Source organism: Coturnix japonica, chromosome 28 (genome assembly GCF_001577835.2).
Source record: "Coturnix japonica isolate 7356 chromosome 28, Coturnix japonica 2.1, whole genome shotgun sequence".
NCBI classification, from domain to species: domain Eukaryota; kingdom Metazoa; phylum Chordata; class Aves; order Galliformes; family Phasianidae; genus Coturnix; species Coturnix japonica.
In genome coordinates this window covers 537,323-560,459 of record NC_029543.1, presented here as the reverse complement: position 1 = coordinate 560,459, position 23,137 = coordinate 537,323, and the positions used below count along the sequence as shown (strand labels likewise).

The 23,137-nt window shown below is 62.9% G+C and overlaps 1 protein-coding gene across 7 annotated transcripts in view; it reads left to right on the top strand.

The window, feature by feature from the left end:
- Window positions 1-22,890, top strand: part of NFIC (nuclear factor I C) — a 31,860-nt gene extending 8,970 nt beyond the window's left edge. The window contains exons 1-11 of one of the 7 annotated variants that reach the window (XM_015886728.2): window positions 5,908-6,071; window positions 7,282-7,813; window positions 15,333-15,404; window positions 15,622-15,696; window positions 15,792-15,915; window positions 16,639-16,763; window positions 18,296-18,421; window positions 18,540-18,724; window positions 20,002-20,161; window positions 21,010-21,095; window positions 22,660-22,890. In XM_015886728.2, coding sequence (XP_015742214.2) covers window positions 5,946-6,071; window positions 7,282-7,813; window positions 15,333-15,404; window positions 15,622-15,696; window positions 15,792-15,915; window positions 16,639-16,763; window positions 18,296-18,421; window positions 18,540-18,724; window positions 20,002-20,161; window positions 21,010-21,095; window positions 22,660-22,668 — 1,620 coding nt within the window. In that variant the 5' untranslated portion in view covers window positions 5,908-5,945 and the 3' untranslated portion in view covers window positions 22,669-22,890. Of the gene's footprint in view, window positions 1-5,907; window positions 6,072-7,281; window positions 7,814-15,332; window positions 15,405-15,621; window positions 15,697-15,791; window positions 15,916-16,638; window positions 16,764-18,295; window positions 18,422-18,539; window positions 18,725-20,001; window positions 20,162-21,009; window positions 21,096-22,600 lie in introns of those variants that run through there. The other 6 variants (XM_015886727.2, XM_015886731.2, XM_015886730.2 and 3 more) reach the window with 6 other exon arrangements.
- The last annotated feature ends 247 nt before the right edge of the window (window positions 22,891-23,137 follow it).

Below are 23,137 nucleotides of genomic sequence, written 5' to 3'. Positions count from 1 at the left end.
AGCTCAGCGCTGCGGCGGCGTAATCTCTTTACCAGGTCTGGGCTGTGCCGGACCCATAAGGGAAGGAGCAGGGCTCCCGCTGAGGTCATGGCTATAGATAGATAGCCCTCAGCCCTGGATGTGTGCAGCGCTGCTGTGTCGCTTTGGTTCTGCCAGCAGCTCCCCAAAATGGAACACGGTGCTTCTGGGGTCCTGCAGCCATGGGTGTGCATGGAGGCTGCATCCCCAGCCCCAGTGCAGAGCACCCTTCTCCATCTGTTTCCCTCTAGGTTTAGCTGTGCAGATGCTCCTGAGCAATAGGCGCATGAGGGGATGCAGGGGTGCACCCCTGGGTGCAGTGCAAAACCCCGTGCACCAGGAATGGCAGCACCCAGGTTGGTTTGCAGGATGGGGCCATGCTCTGCACCCAGCTGCTTTGGGAGTACAGAGATGGGGCTGCAGCCCCATGACCCCATACATGGCCCCATACACAGCCCCACTCCCTGCAGTGGGTGCTGGCACTGAGGGTGCCCCGCGGTGCCGGGGTGGCTCAGCAAGGCGTTGTCGATGCGGGGCACTAAAAATAGAGAGCCATACTGGGATCTTAATGGGACTTTGTGGGAAACCTGGAAACATTTTCTCATCCCCATAAATGAGTCCAGATGCATTAGCGATGACTGCATCGCATCCTGAGGTGCCGCCGGAGGAAAGCGGGACGCGCTCGCGAGTTCCTCACCCTGCGGTGGTGGAGTGGGAAGGAAGGCTGGGGATGGGGGTGCAGTGCTGTGCAGACATCACCCTGTGGTTCCCAAAGCCCCGTGCTGGGGCAGCGCTGCCTCACCCCATTGCAGGGCTGTGATGCCTGGGGACACCCAGCCCACGTGGGTTTCCTTCCCTTGAGCAGCGCAGCGGGTGACGGGGACGTTGGCCCCACTCGGGGACCTTGGACTCCTGCAGGGGATGGCCGGGGGCCAGGCTGGGCAAGTAGCCCAGTGCTGGTGGCCCGTGGATGCTCCGTCACGGGGCAGGCTGGCACTGCGGTGTGGCAGTGTCACTTAGTGGTGACAGCAGAGTGCTGGGACATGAGGACACGCTGCTGCATTCTGCCCCTTTGGGGACGACTTACAGAGTGTGCTGCCTCAGTTTCCCCATCTCTACACATCTGTGTGCCCCTCCCAGCCCCATCCCTGAGCAATACTGCGTCCCCAACCCCTGGCGTGACACACAGAGCTGGAGCTGAGCGTGGCCAGATGGGACGCAGGCACTGGGAGGGGGGGGTGGGTCGAGGGGGGGCCGTGAACTCTTCACCGCGGCCAATCCTCCCGCGAGGTCGCCGGCCGCGCCGCGAAAGGCCGGGGTTATTTTTAAGCAGTGATATGCTGCCAGCACGAGGCTGGGTCTGCTGGGGGGGGGCACACTGTGGGCACCCCAGGGAGGGGCAGGGGTTGAGCTGGGGCTGAGGGGGCTGGGGGAGATGCCCCCTTTGCATGTGTGGTGCTTTGTGTGTTGGAGAGTGTAAAGCCCTCACGATATGGACACCCATAGGGGGGGATTGGGGTCCCCCTTGGCACCTCCATACCTTTATCGGTGTGGGAGAGGAGGGAATTAATCCCCCTCGGAAAGGCCAGGAGGGAGCAAGCAGGGCTAAAAATACAGCGGGAGGGAAATAAAACCTCCTGCGTCAGGGGCTAAAGCCGGGCTGAGAGCCCCACACTGCCCGGGGGGGCACAGGGGATGCTGGGGGGGCACTGCTGCCAGCACAACCAGTGCCAGCCCTCAGTCCCTCCTGCCTCAGTTTCCCTCAGCACTGCAGGCCTGGCTGCACGCAGCCACCATCCCTGTGTCACATCCTGGGGGGCCCGCGGGGGGTCTGGTGCTGCCCCAGCTGACGCAGGGCCGGGTGGAGGAGCTGGCAGCTTTGTCGGCTCGTTGGCAATCCTCTTTTTTTTTCTTCTTTTTATTTTTCCAGTTCCAGAAAACATTTCCCTTCGTCTCAGCTCCGGGGAAGGGGGGGGGGGGTTGGCTGGGAAGCCACGTGGCTGCGGAGCTGGCGGCCACGGGACGCTCTGTGGGGTGTGGGAGTGGGGCCGCGTTTCCTTGGTGTGTCCCCACCCCGAGTCCCTTGTGCTGTGCCTCAGTTTCCCCATCCCCATCCTTAGGGGCAGGGATGTGCTGAGCTGTTGGCTCCCCCCCCCTCGGGGGTGGCAGCTGGGGGCACCTGGGGGTACGGGGACACCTGGGGCTGCTCCGCTTGGCGCACATCCATGCAGCGCTGGCACCTGAGCCCGGGGCTGCAAAGAGAGCTGCTTTTCTTCCTGCTGTTTTCCAAAGCAACTGGCAGGTTTGCTGCTGCCGCGGCCTCCCGTGACCCAGGGAAGCTCCCGGCCCCGCAGCACCTGCACCGGCATCGCCGCCCGCCCCGGCACGTAGGCGCGAGCACCGGCATCCCTGGGGGCTGCTGCAGCCCTGGGGGGTGCAGGCTTCAAAGGAGGCGATGGGGCGTTTGGGGTTAGGGAATGGGGTGCTGGGGTGTCACGGGGTTAGCACGTGTTGGGGTTAGCGTGCACCAGGTTGGAGTTCAGGGCTTTGGGGATGGTGGTATCCCATCCTCAATGTCCCTGTTTGGTTCTGCGCTGGTGTCTGCGTGATGCTGCTGAGTTTCGGGTTGATTTATTGAGCCTTTCATTGTCCGTGTGTCCATCCAGCCTGACCCGTCCTGCCCTTGGGATGGGGGGCTGCATCTTGGCCCCACAATGGACACACTCCCACCTTTGCTCTGTGCCTTCAGGGTCTCACCAGCTGTAGGGATGGGGTCAGTGGGCTCTGCACGGGCACAGGGCACTGCTGGGAGGTGGCCCCACGTCCTCCCGTGGCCCCAGCGTGGGCTGGGAGCATTTTGCAAGCACGGGGCCGGGTCGTCCCCACCCCAAAGCAGGGAGAGATGGGGACAGAGCGGCTGTCACAGCGTGTTCTGCCCCCGGGCACCTCCGGCTGCGGTGGCACGATGCGTTCCGTCCCCACTGAGCTCCGTGTCCCAGCCCCTGCTTGGGGTGGCACTGAGGGGTTCACTTTGTCCTCAGGCTCGGGGTGGCACTGCTCGTGTCCACCACTGCCCCATGTCCCTGCTTGCACCACACGCCCATCCTGCATCCCCTCTGGGGCTGATTTTGGGGTGCACCCCATGGGAACCCCCCCCTGTCTGGGCCATCTCAGAATGTGTGCAGCCTCTGACTCTCCTCCAGTTCGGTTCTGGAGGTGTTTTGGGCATTGCTTTGTGCAGCACCCAGCACCCGCTGTGCCTCAGTTTCCCTCCCGGCCGCTCACCTGTGCTGGGAGCTGCAGAGCCGGCCGGGAAGCTCGGCCGCACCGTTCCGGAGAGCAGCAAAAATTATGAATAAGCTCTCATTAATAAATACTTGATGATGAATCCAAATAGATTTCCTCCTCTGGAGCAATTATTGTAAAATGGGCTCTAATATGTTGCAGGGACGGCCCCGAGAAAGGTTGGGTGCATTTCAGGGACTAAGTGCCTTCCTTCAATACACTCTAATGAGCACTTTCAAATCATTTGCATCTGTCTCGGCAACAGGTCTCATTACCAGGTTAACTTATTGCCGAGCGCCGTTGCTGTGAACAGTTAATGAGCGGCTACCGGAGGCCTCAATGCGTTCATGGGGAACCCAACAGTGGGGTGAGCACAGGGAGCGTCTCCCCCTCTGCTGTATGGGTTTGCATGGCAGCCAGGGTTGGGATATGGGGGTATAGGGGAGCGTGGAGCGTCCCCATTGGGTTCCTGCAGGGCACGGTGCAGAGCACTGCATGCCAGCCCCTGCCTGGGCTCGTCCGGCCGCGGGGATGGGGAGCTGGCAGCCACGGAGCCGGCAGCGATTTTGAGGTGTGTGGTTGGCTGGCGGAGAGGATGAGCATCCTTTAATAACACCAACCCTGTGTGGTCTGCATGGGGACCAGGTGCTGCCAGCGCGTCCCACACCGCGCCGGGATCGGTGATGGTGGTGGGGAGCACGACCCGCCGTCACCGTCAGTGCCATCCCATCCATCCCATCCCATGCCATCCCATCCCATCCCATCCCATCCCATCCCATCCCATCCATCCATCCATCCCATCTCATCCACCATCCCATCCATCCATCCATCCATCCATCCCCATCCATCCCATCCCATCCCATCCCATCCCATCCCATCTCATCCCATCCCATCCCATCCCATCTCATCCCATCCCATCCCATCCCATCCTCCTCCTCTCCCCCCAGTGAAAACTGCTGAGGAATTTCCTGAGGAAATGTGGGGTTTGGGTGCCTTTTTATTTCATTTTTTTCACTGGAAAATGCAGAGCTGACAGAGCTCGACCTGTTTGAACGAGGTGCTTGTGTGAGGGATCCTCACATGGCCGTGCTGTGACACCATTGTGCCATGGAATCTGTGCCAGGTGCCCATGCTGTGGTGCCCATGCTGTAGCGCTGGTGCCATAGTGCCTGTGCTGTGGTGCACATGCTGTAACTCCTGTCGGTGCTGTGCCACTCGTGCCGTAGTGCTTGTGCTCTGGTGCCCATCCTGCAGTGCCTGTGATCCCTGTGCTCTGATGCTTGGCACACAGTGTGGAATTGCCCACCCCTCCCATGTGCAGGAAGTGCTGCCCCCCCCCCCTTGTGATGCATCCCTGGGTGGCACAGTGCATCCCCCTCCGTCTGCAGGGCGGAAGGCACCTCACTGTGCTGCTAATCCCGGCATGGCACACCCAGCACCACTCGGGGCATCCATCCATCCATCCCAGATGGGCGCTGGGATGGAGCCAAGGTTTGCCATGCCTCAGTTTCCCCTCCCAGCAAACGCTCCCCTGCTTGGAAGGGCAGTGTGGGGGGGGCCGGGTGCCAGCAGCACCCCGACGTGGGCGGCTCCTCCCCGGGTTGCGGGGCTTTACAAGCCCGGGCTGGAAGGGCCCCAAGAACAGGCTCTGCTGCCAGATTCCCGGCCGGAAATGCCCTGAGAACAGCCTTGTCTGTGGTATTGCAGCATGTCTCTGCTTCCCAGCCCGGCAAATGAAAAACAACAGGGGAAAAAGTTAACCAGCCCCGTGCCGGCTCCGCGAGCGGGCGGCGTTAGGGTGGAACGGTGACCATGGGGGTCCCCAACCTCAAACAGGGGGGAACTGGGAACCACAACCACACTGAGCCCACACTGTGCTGGGTGCCACCGGGACGCAGCTCCCGCTGTGATGGCACTGAGCCCTGGCTGTCCCCAGGCGCAGCGTCCCCCCGGCTGTCCCTGTGCCCCCGCCTGGCCCCGCTAAAGCAGCTTAGCTCGGTGCAGCATCCCCGAGCGGGATAAGCTGGGCGGGAGGGAAAGTTGGCGCGGGGTTGATCGGCTTTGGGTCCGGCTCTCGGCTCGCCCTAATCCCACTGTGGTGCCTATGGGGTGAGGGGGGCCCCGCTGGCCATCGTCACCCCGCGGTGGGGCCATCTGGAGGGCACCGTGTCCCCTGTCCCCGTTCACAGCGCTCCCTCCCCGCTGTCCCTGCAGTGGGACAACACCAGTGCCCTCCTGCTGCCCCTGCCCGGGGTGTTGGCAGCGCTGGGGCATGGCAGCAATTTGTAGGGCTTGCCTGGATAACCGGCCACCAAGGAAGATCAGCCGCCCACCGCCCCGGCCAAGTATTGTTTTTGGAACTTGCTGCTTCTTTTTTCGGCTCCTGTCTTACTTTTCTTTGACCTTCTTCCCTGATTTAAGACACATGCCCAGCCCTTGCCCAGCTGCAGTGAATTAGCGGCTGCTGCCGGGGAGGGAACCAGACCCTGCGGCCACGCGGGGCTGCGGACATCCCGGGAGCACCATGCAGGGGAGAGTCCATGGGCAGGATGAGTCCTATGGGCAGGATGGGATTCTGTGGGTGGATGAGATGCTGTGGGCAGGATGAATCCTGTAAGCAGGATGGGAATCCCGTGGTCACGATGGATCCTATGGACAGGATGGATCCTGTGAGCAGGAGGAGTCCCATGGTCAGGATGGGATCCTATGGGCAGTTTGCGATCCCATGGGCAAACTGGATCCTACGTGCAGGATGGATCCCTTGTGGGGTATGAAGGGCCAGAGCTGTTGTGATGCTGCTGGGGTCAGAAGGGGGAATAAATGAATCCGGAGTAGGAGCCATCAACCTCCAGGGTGGAGCTGTGCTGGCACATAATGCAGTTTGTGCATGGGGGGATTTTTAGGGTCGGTGGGGCTGCGCTGGTGGGCTGTGCTGGGTCAGAGGACAGCAAGGGCTGTGCTGGGGCAGTGATGTGGGGCTGCTGTGGGGCTGCTGTGGGGCTGAGGGCCCTGTGCTGGAGCAGGGAGCAGCGGGGTCGCTCGGGGACAGGGCTGCGGTGGCCGAGGCGCAGCTCCTCCCGGCTGCACCAAGACCCTGCGCTGTGCTGAGCCTGTTCCTCGCTGCAGTCGGAGGGAAGGAAGAAAACCAGGGGAGGAGGAGGAGGATTGTGGAGGGTTTGGTGGCCGCGTTTTGCCACCTCCCAGCTGGGATTTGGGGTGCGGGGGCAGTTCCCAATGCAAACCCAAGCACGGATTTTTCCGAGCTGGGAGAATGGGCTGGAAGGGGCTGGATGGGATGGAGGCACTTTCCTTGTTTTCTTTCGGGGACGGACTCGTCCAGCAGCCAAATGGAAAAAGGCAGTCAGAGCACGCATTGCTCACCGGGCCGCGCGCCAGCAGCCGGGCTGCCCAGAACTGGGGCAAACTGGGGGGAGTTCCCTCGCGCCGGGGGGAGCCCCGCCGTGCTGCCCCGTGCCCACACCGCATGGCAGCCCCGCTCATGGGAGACACTCAGCAGCTGTGTGAGATGTGGGGCGGCCCCTGTGGCTCCACCGCACCCTGGAAGGATTAATGGGGTCGGGGGGTGATGTCTGTGCCCCCCCTTGGCATCGCTGTGGTGCCGGGGTCCTTGTCATATCCCCGCCATCTGGGTGCTGGCTGGATGCAGCACAGTGTGGCCCCACATGTGGCCATGGAGGAGTTTGGGGGCATTAAGTTTGTTCCAAGTGGGGCCCCACAAGTGGCTGGGGTTGGGTTTGAGACACCAGGTCTGTCCCATTGGGGTTCTACGGGGGAGTTTGGAGACAGTGGGTCTGACCCGGCTGTGGGCCCTACGAGTAGATGAAGTTGGGTCTGGGGACACTGGGCCTGGCCCCACAGATGGTTGGGGGTGGGTTTAGGGGCCATTGTGGCCCTCCAAGTGGATGGAGTTGGATTTCTGGGGCCATGGGGGTGACGTGCTGTCGCTGTGCCCCACAGGATGAGTTCCACCCCTTCATCGAGGCGCTGCTCCCCCATGTCCGGGCCTTCGCCTACACCTGGTTCAACCTGCAGGCCCGCAAGCGCAAGTACTTCAAGAAGCACGAGAAGAGGATGTCCAAGGAGGAGGAGCGGGCCGTGAAGGACGAGCTGCTGAGCGAGAAGCCCGAGGTGAAGCAGAAATGGGCCTCGCGCCTCCTGGCCAAGCTGCGCAAGGACATCAGGCCCGAGTGCCGCGAGGACTTCGTGCTCTCCGTCACCGGCAAGAAGGCGCCGTGCTGCGTCCTGTCCAACCCCGACCAGAAGGGCAAGATGCGCCGCATCGACTGCCTGCGCCAGGCCGACAAGGTGTGGAGGCTGGACCTGGTGATGGTCATCCTGTTCAAGGGGGTCCCGCTGGAGAGCACCGACGGCGAGCGCCTGGCCAAGGCGGGTCAGTGCACCAACCCCATCCTCTGCATCCAGCCCCACCACATCAGCGTCTCCGTCAAAGAGCTCGACCTCTACTTGGCCTATTTCGTCCGTGAGAGAGGTACGGGGGGTCCTGCCCTCTTTGCTTCCCTTTCAGACCCTGCTGCTCCAAACGGCTCCCACCCCGGTTCCTAGGGCACAGTCCCTTGGGGTGCTGCTGGTTCTGGGGTGGTGGTTGGGTGGCACAGTGTGTCCCCATGGCTGTGCTTTGACATGGGTCAAAGCTGCTCCTGAAGCCTATGGGATCCAAATGGGGAAACTGAGGCACGGCGCAGCATCCAGGCTGGGTAGACACGAGTGGTCCCCACATCACCGTCATTGCATGGAGGAGAATGGACCCCGTGCCTCAGGACAGCTCCTGTGTGATCCAGGCAGGTCCCCAGCCCTGCTGGCACATGGGGGGCACATGGGTGGAGTCCTTTGTGTCGGGACATTACACTCTGAGTGAGCATCATCTGTGGGGCTGAGGAGGGGTCTGACCCACATGGCCCGCACACTGTGCTCCCTGATGGTACCGTGCTGCTCAGCATCCGCTGTGCATCCCAGTGTCACCCACATCCCGCTGCACCCCAGGGCGGGCACAGAGCAGCAGGGAAGATCAGGGCTGACAGTGAGTGTGTGCAGAGCATCCTGCAGTGCGGAGCTCCAAGGACCCTCCCCATCCTTAGAGCCATCCCCAGCCCGGACCCGTCCCCATCCTGGGACCCATCCCCAGACACATCCCATTACGCCCCAGCTGTGTTTGGCTGCTCCTCACCCGGCGCTGGCTGCAGCCCAAGGACGGATAATGACACCGAGGGGGGCACCCGGTGGCTGTAATCCCAACAAAGGGGATTGACGGGGCCATAAATCACGGCGGGTGCGGGCGGATGTGCCGGGTGTCACCTCGGTCCCCCGGGAGCCGCCGCTCTCTGCCTGGCATCACGTGCAGCGCGCAGCCCCCGGGGTCACAAACAGGGATGGCTTTGGGCAGCTCACTGCAGTGCCACCATGGGTGACCCCATGTAGGGGCTGGGCGGCCCCGTTGTCCCCAAGGGAAGTGGCCGCCCCTCTGCCACCCCCCACCCATGACCTTGACCCCAACGTCTGGGTCCCCAGCAGCCGCAGTCACCTGATGTCTAATTGGGAACACAGCGGCTGTAAATACTCCCTGATAAGGCCCTGGCAGCCGCTCACTTTCCCTGTTAAGGTCGCTCTGCGCCGCGGTTAAGGGGGACTGGGGACAGTGGGGGGGACCTTTGGGTGCTGCTGTGCACTGGGCCCCATTGTGCACCTGCTGTTCTGTGCCAGGGGGTCCCAGGGTGCTGCAGGGGGGGGCACACACTGGGGGTTGGGGGGTCTCCGTGGCCATTTGTGCTCCTATTGCTGCTGCTGCACACTCAGTCCTGCTGCATCTGCACACATCCACACTCCTTGCAGCCCCCTGCATTTTCCCACTCGATCCTTCACAGTCAATCCTGCACTCTGCTGCATTTTGCTGCATGCTTCCTTGCCCTCTTTGCACACTCCTCCCCACTTTTGCACACCCCAACCTGCAACTCCCCCCCCCCCCTTCATCCCCTCTCTGTGGGCAGGGGGAGGTTGGGGGCCTTCAGCCCCCCACTGCCCCCCGCTGTGGGGCTGGAGCACGTGTGTGTGTGTGTGTGTGTGTGTGTGTGCTCAGTCTCAGTGCTCAGTGCTCAGCCTCCCGCCCGCACTTGTTCCTTTTGCTGCTGTCAGCAGAATTTCCCAACTGCTGCTCTGGCAACGCGAGGGGGGGGGGCTGCAGAGGAACCCCCACGGTCAGCCCTCCCTGTTTGGGGGGGGGCGAGCTGCCCCATAAAGCAGCGCCAAAGGGATGGACCTGAGCCCTGCAGGATGCACAAAGGACCCCTGGAGCTTGTGGGGAAAACAAGGCATGAATATGGGGGTCGTGGGGGGGTGTAGGGGTCTGTTCCCCACCCCCCGTGTGCTGTCTGCAGCCCCACGGCGCGCTGGGTGCTTGCTGCAGGGCTGGGTGCAGTGCTGGGTATGGGGTGGGTGCAGGGATGGGTGCAGGGCAGATATGGGGTTGTTGCATTGCTGAGTGCACGCTATGTGCAGAATCACTGCAGTGCTGGGTGCACACAGGGGGCAGGGTGGTTGCAGAACTGCAATGCTGAGTGCAGGCTGAATGCTGGAGAGGTGCAGGGTGGTTCTGCTGCAGGGTGCAGTGCAGCTGCAGTGCTGGGTGCAGGCTGGGTGCACGCTGAGCACAAGGTTGGGTGCAGGTCACTGCAGGCTGGGTGCAGGGCTGCTGCAGTGCTGGGTGCAGGTGGTTGCAGGGTGGCTGTGGGGTTGTTGCAGAGTTGGGTGCAGGGTGATGCATGCAGGGTGCAGGGCTGGGTGCAGGGCTGGGCTCTGCACACCGCAGTGGGGGAGGGGTTGGCGCTGCAGCCCAGGGCTGGGTGAAGCTCGGAGGTCGCCGGTGAAAGTCAAAAGCATTGCAGTAAAATGGTAATCAATCTCCCCAGTCGATTGTGCCAGGACCTTCGAAGCATTACAGAGAGATTCCTCCCTGCAGCAGCAGCCTGGGCTGGGGGGGGGGATAGAAGCAGGGGCTGCTCCCAGCCCCACATCTCCATCATCCTCATCCCTGTGTCTCCATTCTATCTCTGCATCCCCACCCTGGTGCCCCATCGCTGCATCCCCACCCCTACATCCCCAGTGCCGCCATCTCAGCACCCACGTGCCCCCCACCCACACCCCCATCCACACCCTTTTACCACTGGGGGGGCACAGGGTCAGCACTGACCCCCCCACACCCTCCCAGCTCTGGCGGGGAACAGACCCCACAGCCACATCCCACCTCCGCCCTGCTGCGATCTTCCCCCAGCAGTGCCCTGTAGCTCAGCTCAGTGGGGCGAGCAGATGGGGACGGGTTGTGGGGGGGGGAAGGCAGCGATCCCTGCGGTGGCACCGTGCTCCCCTTGGCACAGCGCCGTGCCCCCCCCGGGGCTGGCAGCCCCTTATCTCCCATCCCCAGCCCGGCGTGAGGCAGATGGCACCAATCTGCCAGGGACTCCGTTCCAGGGCGCCCGGCCCAGCGCCTGCTGCCCGTGCCAGGGGGGGCCGTGCCAGATGGACGGGGCATCACCGCCAGCAAATGTTTGTGGGGGGGTGGAGAGATGGATGGGGCACGCAGCTCTCAGCCCCTGCATCTCGTTGGGTGCATTGTCCTGGCAGCCACGGATTTGGGGCCTGGGGGGCCTGGAGGTGGGCAGAGCAGTGAGGGCAATAGGGCAGGACACCCCCACCCCAATGCTGCACGGTGATATTTGCCATCAGAGAATCCCAGTGTTGGACACAGGAGTGGGATGGAGGCTGTGTGGGGTGTCTGGGGCTGTGCTGGACCCCACAGCTCCATCCCACCGCCCCGAGGTGTCCCCCAGGTGGGGGCAGTGCTCCATCCCCCCCCCCCCTGTTGGCACACGGAGCTCTGCAGATCGATGGTGACCTTGGCAGCTCGGGGCTTCCCCGGCGATCCCGCAGTGCCCGCATCGCCTCACATCCCCCATCCCCATGAGCTGCGGAGCATCCCCAGCTCAGCATCATCCCTACGACGAGCTGCCCCGTGCCCAGCACCCAGCGGTTCATCCCCGGGCACAGGGTGGGCACTGGCTGCTCCCCACCACGCCATGAATAAAAGATGAGCTCCGTGTCTCGCCAGCACCTGCCACCCCCCGCCACCCGCCGTCCCCCCCGCTGCCAAGTGCTCTGCCCTCCCCAGGGCTGACGCTGCCATCCTGGCTGCGTTCCCGGCTCCGTGCCGCGTTGGCGGGGACAGCTGGGGTGGCAGATGCCGATGGCTGCGGGCACATGGAGGGGGCCGGCGCTGCTGAGCCCCCCCGTGCCCGGCTGGCACCAGCAGCTGGGGGCCGTGTCAAAGGCAGCCCCATAGGGATGTTCCCACAGGGTGCCGTGGGGTGTGAATGGGGGGGGGTTGTGTGCCCTGCTGTGGGGGGCTGTGCCATAGGGCTGTGTTGTGCCATAGGGTTGTGTTGTGCCATAGGGTTGTGCTGTGCCATAGGGCTGTGCTGTGCCATAGGGCTGTGTTATGCCATAGGGCTGTGTTGTGCCATAGGGTTGTGCTGTGGGGTTGTGCCGTGGGGTTGTGGGGCAGGGGAGCCCCATTTCTGGCTGTGGGGCGCAGGATGCTGCTGTGCCATAGCACTGTGCACCATCACTGCCATCCTCCTTCCTCCCCTTCCTCCCTTCTCCTTTCTCTTTATTCCTCTCCTATTCCTTCCCCGCTTTCTCTTTTTTCTCCTCTTTTTTTTACCTTCACGTTTCTCTCTTTCTTTCCCCTTTTCCCTTTTCATTTCATACTTTCTCCATTCTTTCCTTCCTCCTCTAGTTCCTTTTCCTTTCTCCTTCCCTCTCTTTTGTCCTTCCCCCATTTTCTCTCCCCATCCCACACCCCAGGGCCGCCTGCCAGCATCTGTGTGCTCACAGAGCTCCCCCATCCCCTACAAAAACTAACGGGGCCCCATCTCTGCCTTATGGGGGCGGGTTGGGGTCACCCCATCCCTTACTAACAAGCGGGGTCCATCACCACGGATCCCCCCCCCCCCCCTCCCGGCCCTTTGTCCCCCGCCATCTGTCCCGGCTCTGGCTCCGACCCAGCGCTGTGTTGGGTGGGGGCCGCGTTCCCCCCGCGCCGCCGCCGCCGTCTCCGCTGTGCCGGGGTCGGCCGAGGACAGCAGCTCGGAGCTCGGAGCTCGGAGCTCGCAGGCGCCCGCCCGGGCCAGCTGGATGCAACCGGCAAACGTGGCAGCCCCGCCAGCTCCGAGCTGCGACCGGCCGCTGTGCCCGTGGGTTTGGACCGGGGGGGGCCAGACAAGCGCCCACCGCCCCCTCGTGCTGTGCGGATGGGGGGGGGCTGAGAGCTGCCAAACTCACAGTGTGTGTGTATGGGGGGGTCGGTGCTGGGGTGTTACATAGAGGAGGTTACACAGGACTGGGATTTGGGGCAGGGAGAGCGCTGCTAATGGGGTGGGGGGGTGAGGAGCTGGGGGTCCTAAATCGCCCCCCCACAGCCCCCACAGCGCTGCTTGCCATGGGTGTGCCAGGAAGGCTGCTCACTCTGGGCCCTACTGATAGTCCTGTAATGGGGCGGGGGGGGTTTGCACAGCACCAGAGGGTGGGATGGGGGGGTTTAACCCAGGGGACACTGAGGCACTGAGACCCCTGAACCCCCCCCCACAGCCAACATCTCCCCCCCCCCGCTGCCAGGAACGCCGTGCCCTGTTACCGTCAGCTCTCGGCTCGCAGCCAGGGCTCTCCCGCAGCCCCGGGGGGGCCCATCCAGCAGAAACCCCCCCCTCAGGGACAGCCCCACTTGGGGGGGTGAAGCCCCAGCGGGGGCTGCTGGGGTGGAGGTGGAGGTTTTGGGGGGGGGCTGTTCCCAAGCGGCAGTGCCATGGGGTGGGGGCACCCTGCCAGCCCAGGGAGGCCATCATTCAATGGGTGGCACAGGGCCAGGATGCCAGTGCGGCCAGCGCCAGCCTGCACTCCCCCCCCGTGCCCCCCCCCCTTTCATAGGCACACTTGGCTGTTTTTAAGAGGCCGAGAACTACCGACCTGTTTGGGCACCCAGACTGAGCACAGCGCCGTGGGGGGCTGGGGGGGGGATGCTGGCACTTAACCCCATGCTCTATGTGTGTGTGTGCCCCCCATTCCTGCCCACAGACCCCTCAGCACAGTGAATTGGGGGGGGTCCAACAGCAATACTGCATGGTTTGTTTATGGGGCGCAGCTCTTCGGGGTGCCCACTGCTCCCCATTGCACCTGAGCTCCATGATGGCCGCAGGGACCCCCCTGAGCCCCCCATGGTGGTGGTGGGGGGTGTTGGGGGGCAGGGAGGGGAACACACGCCATTTTAGTGAGCGTTGGCCGCTTGCAGGCAGCCGTCACATGGCGGTGAGCGCAGAGCTTGGCCGGCTGCGCCGCACTGAGGCAGCCAGAAATGTGTTGGCACGAACGACCCACGGCTGCCAGGGGGGCCCAGCCCCATAGAGGGGCTCCTGATGGGGGGGGGAGGCCCACAGGGGTTGTGTGGGGTGGGTGGGGGGGTGGTGGGTGTCTCTTGTTGTACCCAATGGGGATAAAGGGATGGGAGAGTGAAGGACTTGTGGGGCGACTCGGGGTTCAGAGGGGTAAGGGAGGTGTTTTAGTGCGGCCATGGGGATGTTGGGGGTAGAAGAGACACGTGGGGCTTCTTGGGGCGGCGTCATAAAGGTCTTGTGTTAGAGAAGAACCATCTGGGACATATTGGGGTGACCAAAGGGAATTCAGGGCTTCTGGGGCGATGGAAGAGCCGTGTTGGCCATCGTGGGCTGACCAATGGAGTGTTTATGGGGATGGAAGAACCTTTGGGGCACCTTGGAGTGACCGAAGGGCTGTGGAGGCGCTTTGGGGTTGGAAGAGCCATTTGGGGCACGTTGAGGTGACCAAAGAGCTGCAGGAGATACCAGGGGCAGCAGAGGGGCCACGTTGACCATCTTGGGTTGAGCAGTGAAAGAGTTTGGGGAGCAGAAAAGCCATTTGGAGCATCTTGGGGTGACCAAAGGGCCGTGGGGTCATTCTTAGGGGGCAGCCAAGGGGCTGAGAGGGGCGTCCTGGTGTGGGGGTGGGATGGAAGGACCATGGGGCGCTCACACAATGGCAGCTCGGGGTGAGCCAGGAGCCCACGGGGTGTGGGGGGAGGCGCTGGGGGGAGCGGAGCCGCAGCTCTGAGCCCACGGCCGCTCATTGCAGCCCCACACTTGGCTGTGCTCCATCCTTAACCACTTCCAGAGCCGCACCAGATGGGGCTGCGCCGCCAAGGGGGGCTGCGTCCGGCTGTGGGTGCACGGGGAAGGGGGTCCCCACTGCCCACCCACAATGCAGCCCCTCCTGGATGGTGGGGAGATGTGGGATCCCAAATGGGGGGGAGGAAAAATGGGGATAAAGCCAACGGTGCCGAACTGAACGGAAAGGGGAATTTCTGCTCCCTAAAATGGCCGCTGTGGAGGAAGCGGAGAACGGGGAGTTGGGTGGGATGGGGCACAAAATGGCTGTGGGGGGAGGAAAGGGGGGGGGAAAGAAAGGGAAGAATGGAACGTCAAAGGGGAAAAAAGAAATGATGAAAGGAATGGAGCGAAGAAGGCGGCGGCGGCGCGATGTTGTGGCTGCTTTGCTTGGGGTGTTCAGCCTCTTCCTGGCATCAGGCAGCGCCGCTGACGGCCAAAGGGTGGGAGGAGGAGGAGGAGGAAGGGGGGGAAAAGAAGTAAAGTAATAAAGATGGGTGAACACTTGGAGGGCTCCGGGGTGCTCGGGAGGAAGGATGCTGCCATGGCTGCTGAGCTCAGCGTCTGGGTGTGTATTTTTAGCTGAGGGCCGAGCAGGGATGTCAGCACGGCCCCATAGGGATGGGGAGCAGCCCACAACAAGGCCACCCCCAGCCCTGACACCGTGTGAGGGAGCCCCGGGGTTCCCCATGGGCAGCGATGTGTGATGCTGGTTGTGGGTCGTGGCCGTGCCTCAGTTTCCCCACATCTCAACCCCTTTTTCCCCCCCAGACTCGGAGCAGAGCAGCAGCCCCCGGACGGGCATCGCCTCGGACCAGGAGGACACGAAGCCCAGCACGCTGGGTAAGAGGGGACGCGGTGGGGACAGCACGTGGGGCGCTGCAGGGCACAGTGGGGATGTGTACTGTGCTCTATGGGGCACGTGTCCTATAGCAGCTGACACGGGGTTTGGGATGCAGCAGGTGTGGGATGGGGCTCTGTGCCTTATGGGTGCGCAGGGGGAGCTGTGGGTGCAGGGGGCACCGTGGGACCCCCCTGACTCCATCCCCTCCCCAAACAGACTCCACAGACTTCCAGGAAAGCTTCGTCACCTCGGGGGTGTTCAGCGTCACCGAGCTCATCCAGGTGTCCCGCAGTGAGTGCCACCCCACAGCCCTTCCTATAGCAACCCCCTATGGTGCCACCCCGTGCCATCACCGCGCCCTCACCATCGCCATCCTCTCCCCACAGCGCCGGTGGTGACGGGCACGGGCCCCAGTTTCTCCCTGGGGGAGCTGCAGGGTCACCTGGCCTACGACCTGAACCCGTCCAGCACGGGCATGAGGAGGACGCTGCCCAGCACCTCCTCCAGCGGGTGGGTGCCAACGTGGGGCGATACCGGAACCGGTCCGGGCACGGCTGCGTGGGATGGGCGGGCACGTCAGGTCGTGCTGGGTGCTGCCGTGATGCCTAGGCTGCGGGGGGGGGGAGCAGGGAGGGCTGGGGGGGTTGGGGGGCTGGGCTGCTGCATTGGTGCCATGGAGCCATTTGGGTTCCCCAGCACAGTTTGGGTATCCCGGCTCATTGAGGGAACCCCAATGTGCTCTTGGCATCCCAACGTGGTTCTGACACCCAGCGTGGCGTTGGCATCCCATAATAGTTCCAGCACAGGACCCCAGTGTTGGTTTGGCAGCCCCAGGTTGGGTTTAGCACCCCAATGTTGGCGCCCCATTGTGGTTCTGACACGCTGCTGTTGGGTTCTGCACCCCAGCTCCATTCCTTGCACCCCATCGTGGTGTCGGTGCCCCACTGTGGTTCCTTCACCCCGGTGCTGTGGCTTTGCACCCCAATGTGGTTTTACACCCCACTGTGGTTTAACCCCCCCCTCATTGGGGTCAGCACCATGGGGTGGGTTTTGCACTGCAGTGTTTTCACACCCCACCACGTTTTATCACAGTGAGTCCCCACCAGCACATCCCAGTGTCACCCCTGGGCTGGGGACCGTGGGCAGGATGGGGTCTGCGTGGCTGCCTCCCTTGGGGTCACCCCATAGCAGCCCCATAGCGCGGGACGGATGCTGACCCCTGTCTGTCCCCAGGAGCAAACGGCACAAGTCTGGCTCCATGGAGGACGACATCGACACGAGCCCCGGCGGCGAGTATTACACCTCCTCCAACTCCCCCACGAGTAGCAGCCGCAACTGGACAGAGGACATGGAAGGGGGTACGTGTGTGGGGCTGCGCCCTGTGGGGCTGCCATGGGGCACAGAGGGTCGGGGTTCCCTGCAGGGGTTGTGGTGTTCCTATAGGGCACCCTGTGACAGCGAAGGAGCGCTGTGTTGGTGCAGTGCTATGGGACCAGCTCCCCATTGAGATGCAGCCCCTCTATAGGTGCCATGGGGTTGCTATAGGACCCCTCCATTGTGACACAGACCCTTTATGGGTGCCATGGGGTTGCTGTAGGACCCCCCATTTCCTATAGGATCCTCCTGATTTAGACACAGCCCCTCTATAGGTGCTGTGGGGTTACCATGGGACCCCCCCATTTAGGCACATGCTCTCTATAGGGCCAGCCCCACAGCAGCCCCTCCCAGCCCCACAGCTGCCGTTTGCGCTGTGGACAGATTTCTTTCTTGCTTTGCTTTTTTTTTTTCCCCCCTTTTTTTTTCCCTTTCCTGTCTAGACAGCCCCAATTAGCTGTTCATTAACAAAAAGGGGGGGCTGGGTGGGTTGGGCTAATTAAAGCGATGCTGCGGGGCTGGCACGGCGGCTCCCACGCCCCGGGGCACCTTATGGGCAGCTGAGCCCCCCCTGCTTTCATCTCGCCCCCATCCCATCCCACACCCCAACGGTGGGATGAGATCCACACCCCATGGACCCCATCCCACAGCTGTGGGGTGCCCGGGGAGCAGCGCTGGGGGCACAGAGTCCATCGGGGGGATGAATGGGGTTCTGTGTGCAGTGGGAGAGAAACCCTTCCCAATGGGGATTTTGTTGACCATATATGCCAGGCACTGAGCCCCATATGTGCCAGGGAGTGTGTCAAATATTGGTCAGGGATTGTGCCCCAAATAGGCCACGGTCTGTGCCCCATATGGGCTGAGGACTGTGCCCCATATGGTATAGAAATGGTTCCCTGTATGAACCAGGAACTGTGCCCTGTATGAGCCAGGGTCTGTGCCCCATATGGGCTGGGAATGGTGCCCTATACAAAGCAGGCTCCGTGCCCCACATGGGCCGCACTGTGCCCCCAGGCCGAGGCCGTGCCATGAGGCCATGGAGGGGGCAGGACCCACAGGTGGGGGATGTGGGGCTGTTGGCAGTGGGCTGATCCCGCTGGGGGGGTGGGGGCAGCGGGACGTGCTCGGCGTGGTGGGTTTTACAGCAATCCCGTACTGGATGTTCCGGGAAATCCTCCTAACACAGCGACTCAGACAGCACTAAACCCATTAGCGGCGCCTGGGCCAAATGGCTGCAGATAAAGCTGGGGGGGGGATTAACCCACCCACCCCCGTGGTTTGGGGATACGGCGCTGAGCCCCACATCCTGCCCCACAGCGGGGCCCTGTGGGTGCCACAGCGCTGCACATCCAGGCACATGCAGAGGTGCCCAGATGTGTAACACAACATTGCACACACAGAGCTGTGCACACACACACACATACACAGATCCATGCACACAGAGCTGACCCCCCCCCATAATAGCACCCCATTGCCGTGGGGTGCTCACCCCTAACATCCCCCCCCGGCCCCACAGGCATCTCCCCCAATGTGAAGACAGAGATGGACAAGTCGCCCTTCAACAGCCCCTCACCGCAGGACTCCTCGCCGCGCCTGAGCAGCTTCACGCAGCACCACCGTCCCGTCATCGCGGTGCACAGCGGTGAGCCCGGGGGTGATATGGGACCCCTATGGGGTGATATGGGACCCCCATGGGGTGATATGGGACCCCCATGGGCTCTCACTGATGCTGTCCCCCCCTCGTCCCTGTCTCCCCGCAGGTATCGCTCGCAGCCCGCACCCTTCGTCCACGCTGCATTTCCCCACCACCTCCATTCTCCCCCAGACGGCCTCCACCTATTTCCCCCACACGGCCATCCGGTACCCGCCTCATCTCAACCCGCAGGACCCACTGAAAGATCTCGTCTCTCTGGCCTGCGACCCGTCCAACCAGCAGCCCGGACCGGTAAGGCTCCTACATCCCAGAGCCGGTCCCACCGCAGGGACATGGCCACCCTATGGGGACACTGCCATAATATGGGGACACAGCCATAATATGGGGACACAGCCACCTGTGGGACACGACCATCCTATGGGGACACAGCCATCCTATGGGGGGGACACAGCCATCAGTGGGGACGTGGTCCCCAAGAGCATCATTGCATGGACTCAGGGATTTGTGGTGTCGCCGCATGGGGGTGTGGGGTGTGACGTGGTGGGGATGTGGGGTGTGTTGTGGTGGGTGCCATGTGGGGTGTGTTGTGGTGGGTGCCATGTGGGGTGTGTTGTGGTGGGTGCCATGTGCGGTGCTGGCACCTGGTGCTTGGGGTTGTGTGGCCCCAGATGAGCGTTGACGTTGGTTTGGTGCAGGAATGGAGCCGGTGCTTTGGTGGTCGCTGGTGGAGTTGTGGGGCTGAGCCGTCACGTGGAGGGGGGTGGGTTTGTGGGGGGCACCGGGTGGGGCCGTGGCTGTGAACGTCTGTGGGGCGGCGCCGTCCTGGAGCTCAGCGTGTCCCGTCGCTCCATGCAGCAGTTGGGACCCGTCGGCTGCGCCGCGTCCTCGGGGGGGTCCTGGGGTGGGGGGTCCCGTGTGCGCCGGTCCCTGCCCCGTGCACATCCAGCACGTCGTGCACTGAGCACACGCTGCAACAACCAGTTGCTCATGCACCAACGTGCCTCAAATGCAGCATCCGCTGTGCACCCGTCAGCCTGATACCAGCACCCTGTGCATCCTATGCATCATGTACCCAGCACCCTGTGCATCCTATGCATCATGTACCCAGCACCCTGTGCATCCTATGCATCATGTACCCAGCACCCTGTGCACCCCGTGCATCCCATGCACTCATCATTCCGTGCACTCTGTGCATGCAGCACCCCATGCATCCCATTCTCCCATCACCCCATGCACTGTGCTCCCAGCACCTTGTGCATCCTGCATCCAACATCCCCGTGCTCCGTACATCACTCACACTGTGCACCCAACACCTTGTGCACCACACACCCAGCACCCCACACACCCAGCACCCCACGCATCCATCTCCTTTGCACTGACGCAGTGCTGACCTCCATCCCCACATCACCCTGCAATACCCGCGTGCCGCAGCTCCGTCACCAAACACGGAGGGTCCCATGGACCCCCAGCTCAGCCCCCCCAGGGTCTGACCCCACGGTGGGGGGGCCGCGCCGCCCTCCCTAATGCCTGTGTGCTGTGTTTGTGTTCTGTGTCTGTTGTGTCCCCAGTTAAATGGAAGTGGTCAAGTGAAAGTGCCCAGCCACTACCTGCCCACGCAGATGCTGGCACCGCCACCTCCCCCCGGCGTGCCCCGCTTGGCCGTCTCTCCTGACACCAAATCCGCCACGACAACTTCGGAGGGAGGGACGACCTCACCGACGTCACCCAGTAAGCAGCCGTGCCCACACACAGCCCTGCCCACCCACCGACCCCCCAAGCCCCCAACGCCCCCCCAGGGATGTGTGCCACGAGTTTGCCAGGTGTCGGGCAAGGTGATGGAGGGCGGACGGTGCCCCGTTCTTCACACCCCATGGGGGGGGTGGGGCTCCCAGTTGGTCCCATGGACCAGCAGGAGCCTCGTGGCCCCCCCAGTTGGGGCTGGTGGAGCAGGATGAGGTGGTGGAGCCATGAGCCCTGTGGGGGGGGCTCTCTGTGCCTCAGTTTCCCCATCGTTGCTGTGGGGTTGGTGCGGCGCTGGGCTGGGGGGGGCCCATACGGCAGGTCCTGAGCGGCTGCGGGTGATGCTGGAGCTGGAGGGTGGGCAAAGCCCCCCTGGATGTCAGCGCTGTTAGTGATGGAGGCTGATGAGCTCAGCCCCGTGCTCAGCTCCTGGGGCTTTCAGGGCTGTGGGGTTTGGGGCACATTGTGGGGATGTGTGGGATGTCCCCATGTCACTGCGCCGAGGGGACACTGCTGGCAGCCAGAGTGTGGTGCTGAGTGCTGGTGGCGTTAACATCTCGTGGTGGGATGTGACAAGGGGCAGCTCGCGGCTTCCGATCAATCACAGCCCTTGGGAGGGGGCTGGGCAGTGCCAGTCCCCCCCAGGCACGGGCTGGCTGTCCCAGGAGCCCGCTGTTACCACCTCCATGGGGTCCCATTGCCAGACCCCAGCCCTTGGTGTGCACAGCGTGGCCTGTGCTGTGGGGCTGAGCTCAGCCGGCTCCGTGTCCCTGCAGCGGGGGGTTGATGGCAGTGCCACCCGCAGCGCCCTTAATCAGCTCTCGTTTGTTCCCCAGCCTACTCTGCACCAGGCACGCCCCCTGCGAACCGTTCCTTCGTGGGATTAGGACCAAGGGACCCTGGCAGTATCTATCAGGCACAGGTGAGACGGGGCGGGCGCCGGGGGGACCCTCCTGCCCTCACCCCGTGAGCGTCACCACCGTGGGCACCGTGCTGTGGGACATTGCAATAGTGGGCATTGCTGCCATAGCATGACCATGGGCATTGCAACAGGGGACATTGCAATAGTTGGACATCACTGCTGCGGTGCTGCAGCAGTGGGTACCAGTGCTGTGGTGCTGCAGCTGTAGGCGTTGCAATAGTGAGCATTGCACCTGTGGGCATCGCTGCCGCGGTGCTGTAACAGTGGGCATTGCAGCAGTGAGCATTGCAACCACGGTACTGCCACCGTGGGCATTGCAGCTGTGTGCACTGCAGCTGTGGGCATTGCAGCTGTGGGCATTGCAATGGTGGGCATCACTGCTGTGGCATTGCAGCTGTGTGCATTGCAGCTCTATGCATTGCAGCTCTGTGCATTGCAGCCTCCATGCTGTCACTGCTTTGGGTGTCGCCGTCGCGGGCTGTGCCGCCACATGTGCAGCAGCAATGCAGGCCGTGCAGCTGCAGGAATTGCAGCCATGCAGATCTGCGCTGCCAGCATCGCCTCCATCCAGCCGCCACCATCGTCACTGTGATGCCCCCAGTGTGGGCACAGCAATGGGGGGGTCTCCAGGTGACCCCCCGTGTCCTCGTCCCGCGGGTCCCCTGCAGTGGGTCTGGGTGACCCCATGGCTGGGTGTGTGTCTGGGGGGGGATGGGCTGAGACCCGACGCACTCGGTTCACGTGTGGAGGGGCCGGGAAGGGTTAAGGGAAGCGGAGGCCCCCGAGCTGTCTCGTTGCCAACGGAAACCAGACATGAGGTCATCGGGGATGAACTTGGACTTGGGGCGGCCGGAGACAATGGGAGAACAGTGGGGGGCCCCCCCGCCCCACCAGCACCGTGTGGGGACAGCGCTGTCCCCAAGGGGAGCCCCGGGGTGGCACTGCCGGCGGGGGAGGAGCTGACCCCAAAATCAGCGTGTATGGGGGGGGGGGGGCAGTGTGGGTGGGCCCTAAATGGGGATCTGCTGAGTGGGGTGGGGATGGGGGGGACAACGGGGCGGTGTTGGGGACCCGTCTTAATGCTGGAACCAGGGGGAGCTGGGCAGGGGGTGTGGGGACATAGAGGGGCACAGTGATGTGGGGACCTGGGGACATTGAGGAGCACAGTGACATAAGGACACGGGGACACGAGGGGGCACAGTGACGTGGGGACGTGGAGGGACTTGGAGTGGCACAGAGGTATGGGGACATGGAGGGGCACACAGTCAAAAGGAGAACAGTGATGTGGGGACATGGGGGGGGCACAGTGACGTGGGGACATGGGGACATGGCCCGGGAGCTCCTGGCTGTGCATCATCCCGGCACAGCGGGGCATTAGATGCAGCACAGTGACACCGGGTGAGGGTATCCACCCCCCCCCCGCCCCCTCCCCACCTCCACACGCGCAAATCAAAGCGTGGGGCTGCGGGGCCGAGCACTAACGCTGCGTCTCCTTCTCTCCGCAGTCCTGGTACCTGGGATAGCGCGGCCGTGCCACCCTTCGCTCCCTTCTCCTCTGCTTTAGGCACCCTGAGGACCCCCCCCCCCCGGCGCAGCGCCCCCGGAGGACAACGTGCATTAATCGCCACGTGAACACAGCAAAAAATAACCCCCATCCCATCCCGGACCGAGCGAGGAGAGAAAGGAAAAGAGAAGAGAGGAGAGAGAGGAAGGTTGGAAGGTTGGAAGGTCGGACTTTTTTGGGTTGGTTTTTTTTTGTTGTTGTTGGTTCTTTTTTTTTGGAAAGGATAAAAAATTGAACCCAGTGGGGTTTTATTGAATACTCCCTTTTTTCCACCCAAAAAAAAAAAAAAGCCCCCCCCCAAAAAAAAAAAAAAGGACGAGAAAAAGAAAAAAACAACAAAAAACGGGGAAAAAAAACCCATAAAAAAAGTGAAAAAAGGACAAAAAAAAAACCAACCCCAACCCTGTGAGGACCTTCACGGCCCCCCCATCCCCCCCCCCCATCCCATCCAACGCGATGGGATGAGACCCGACGCTGC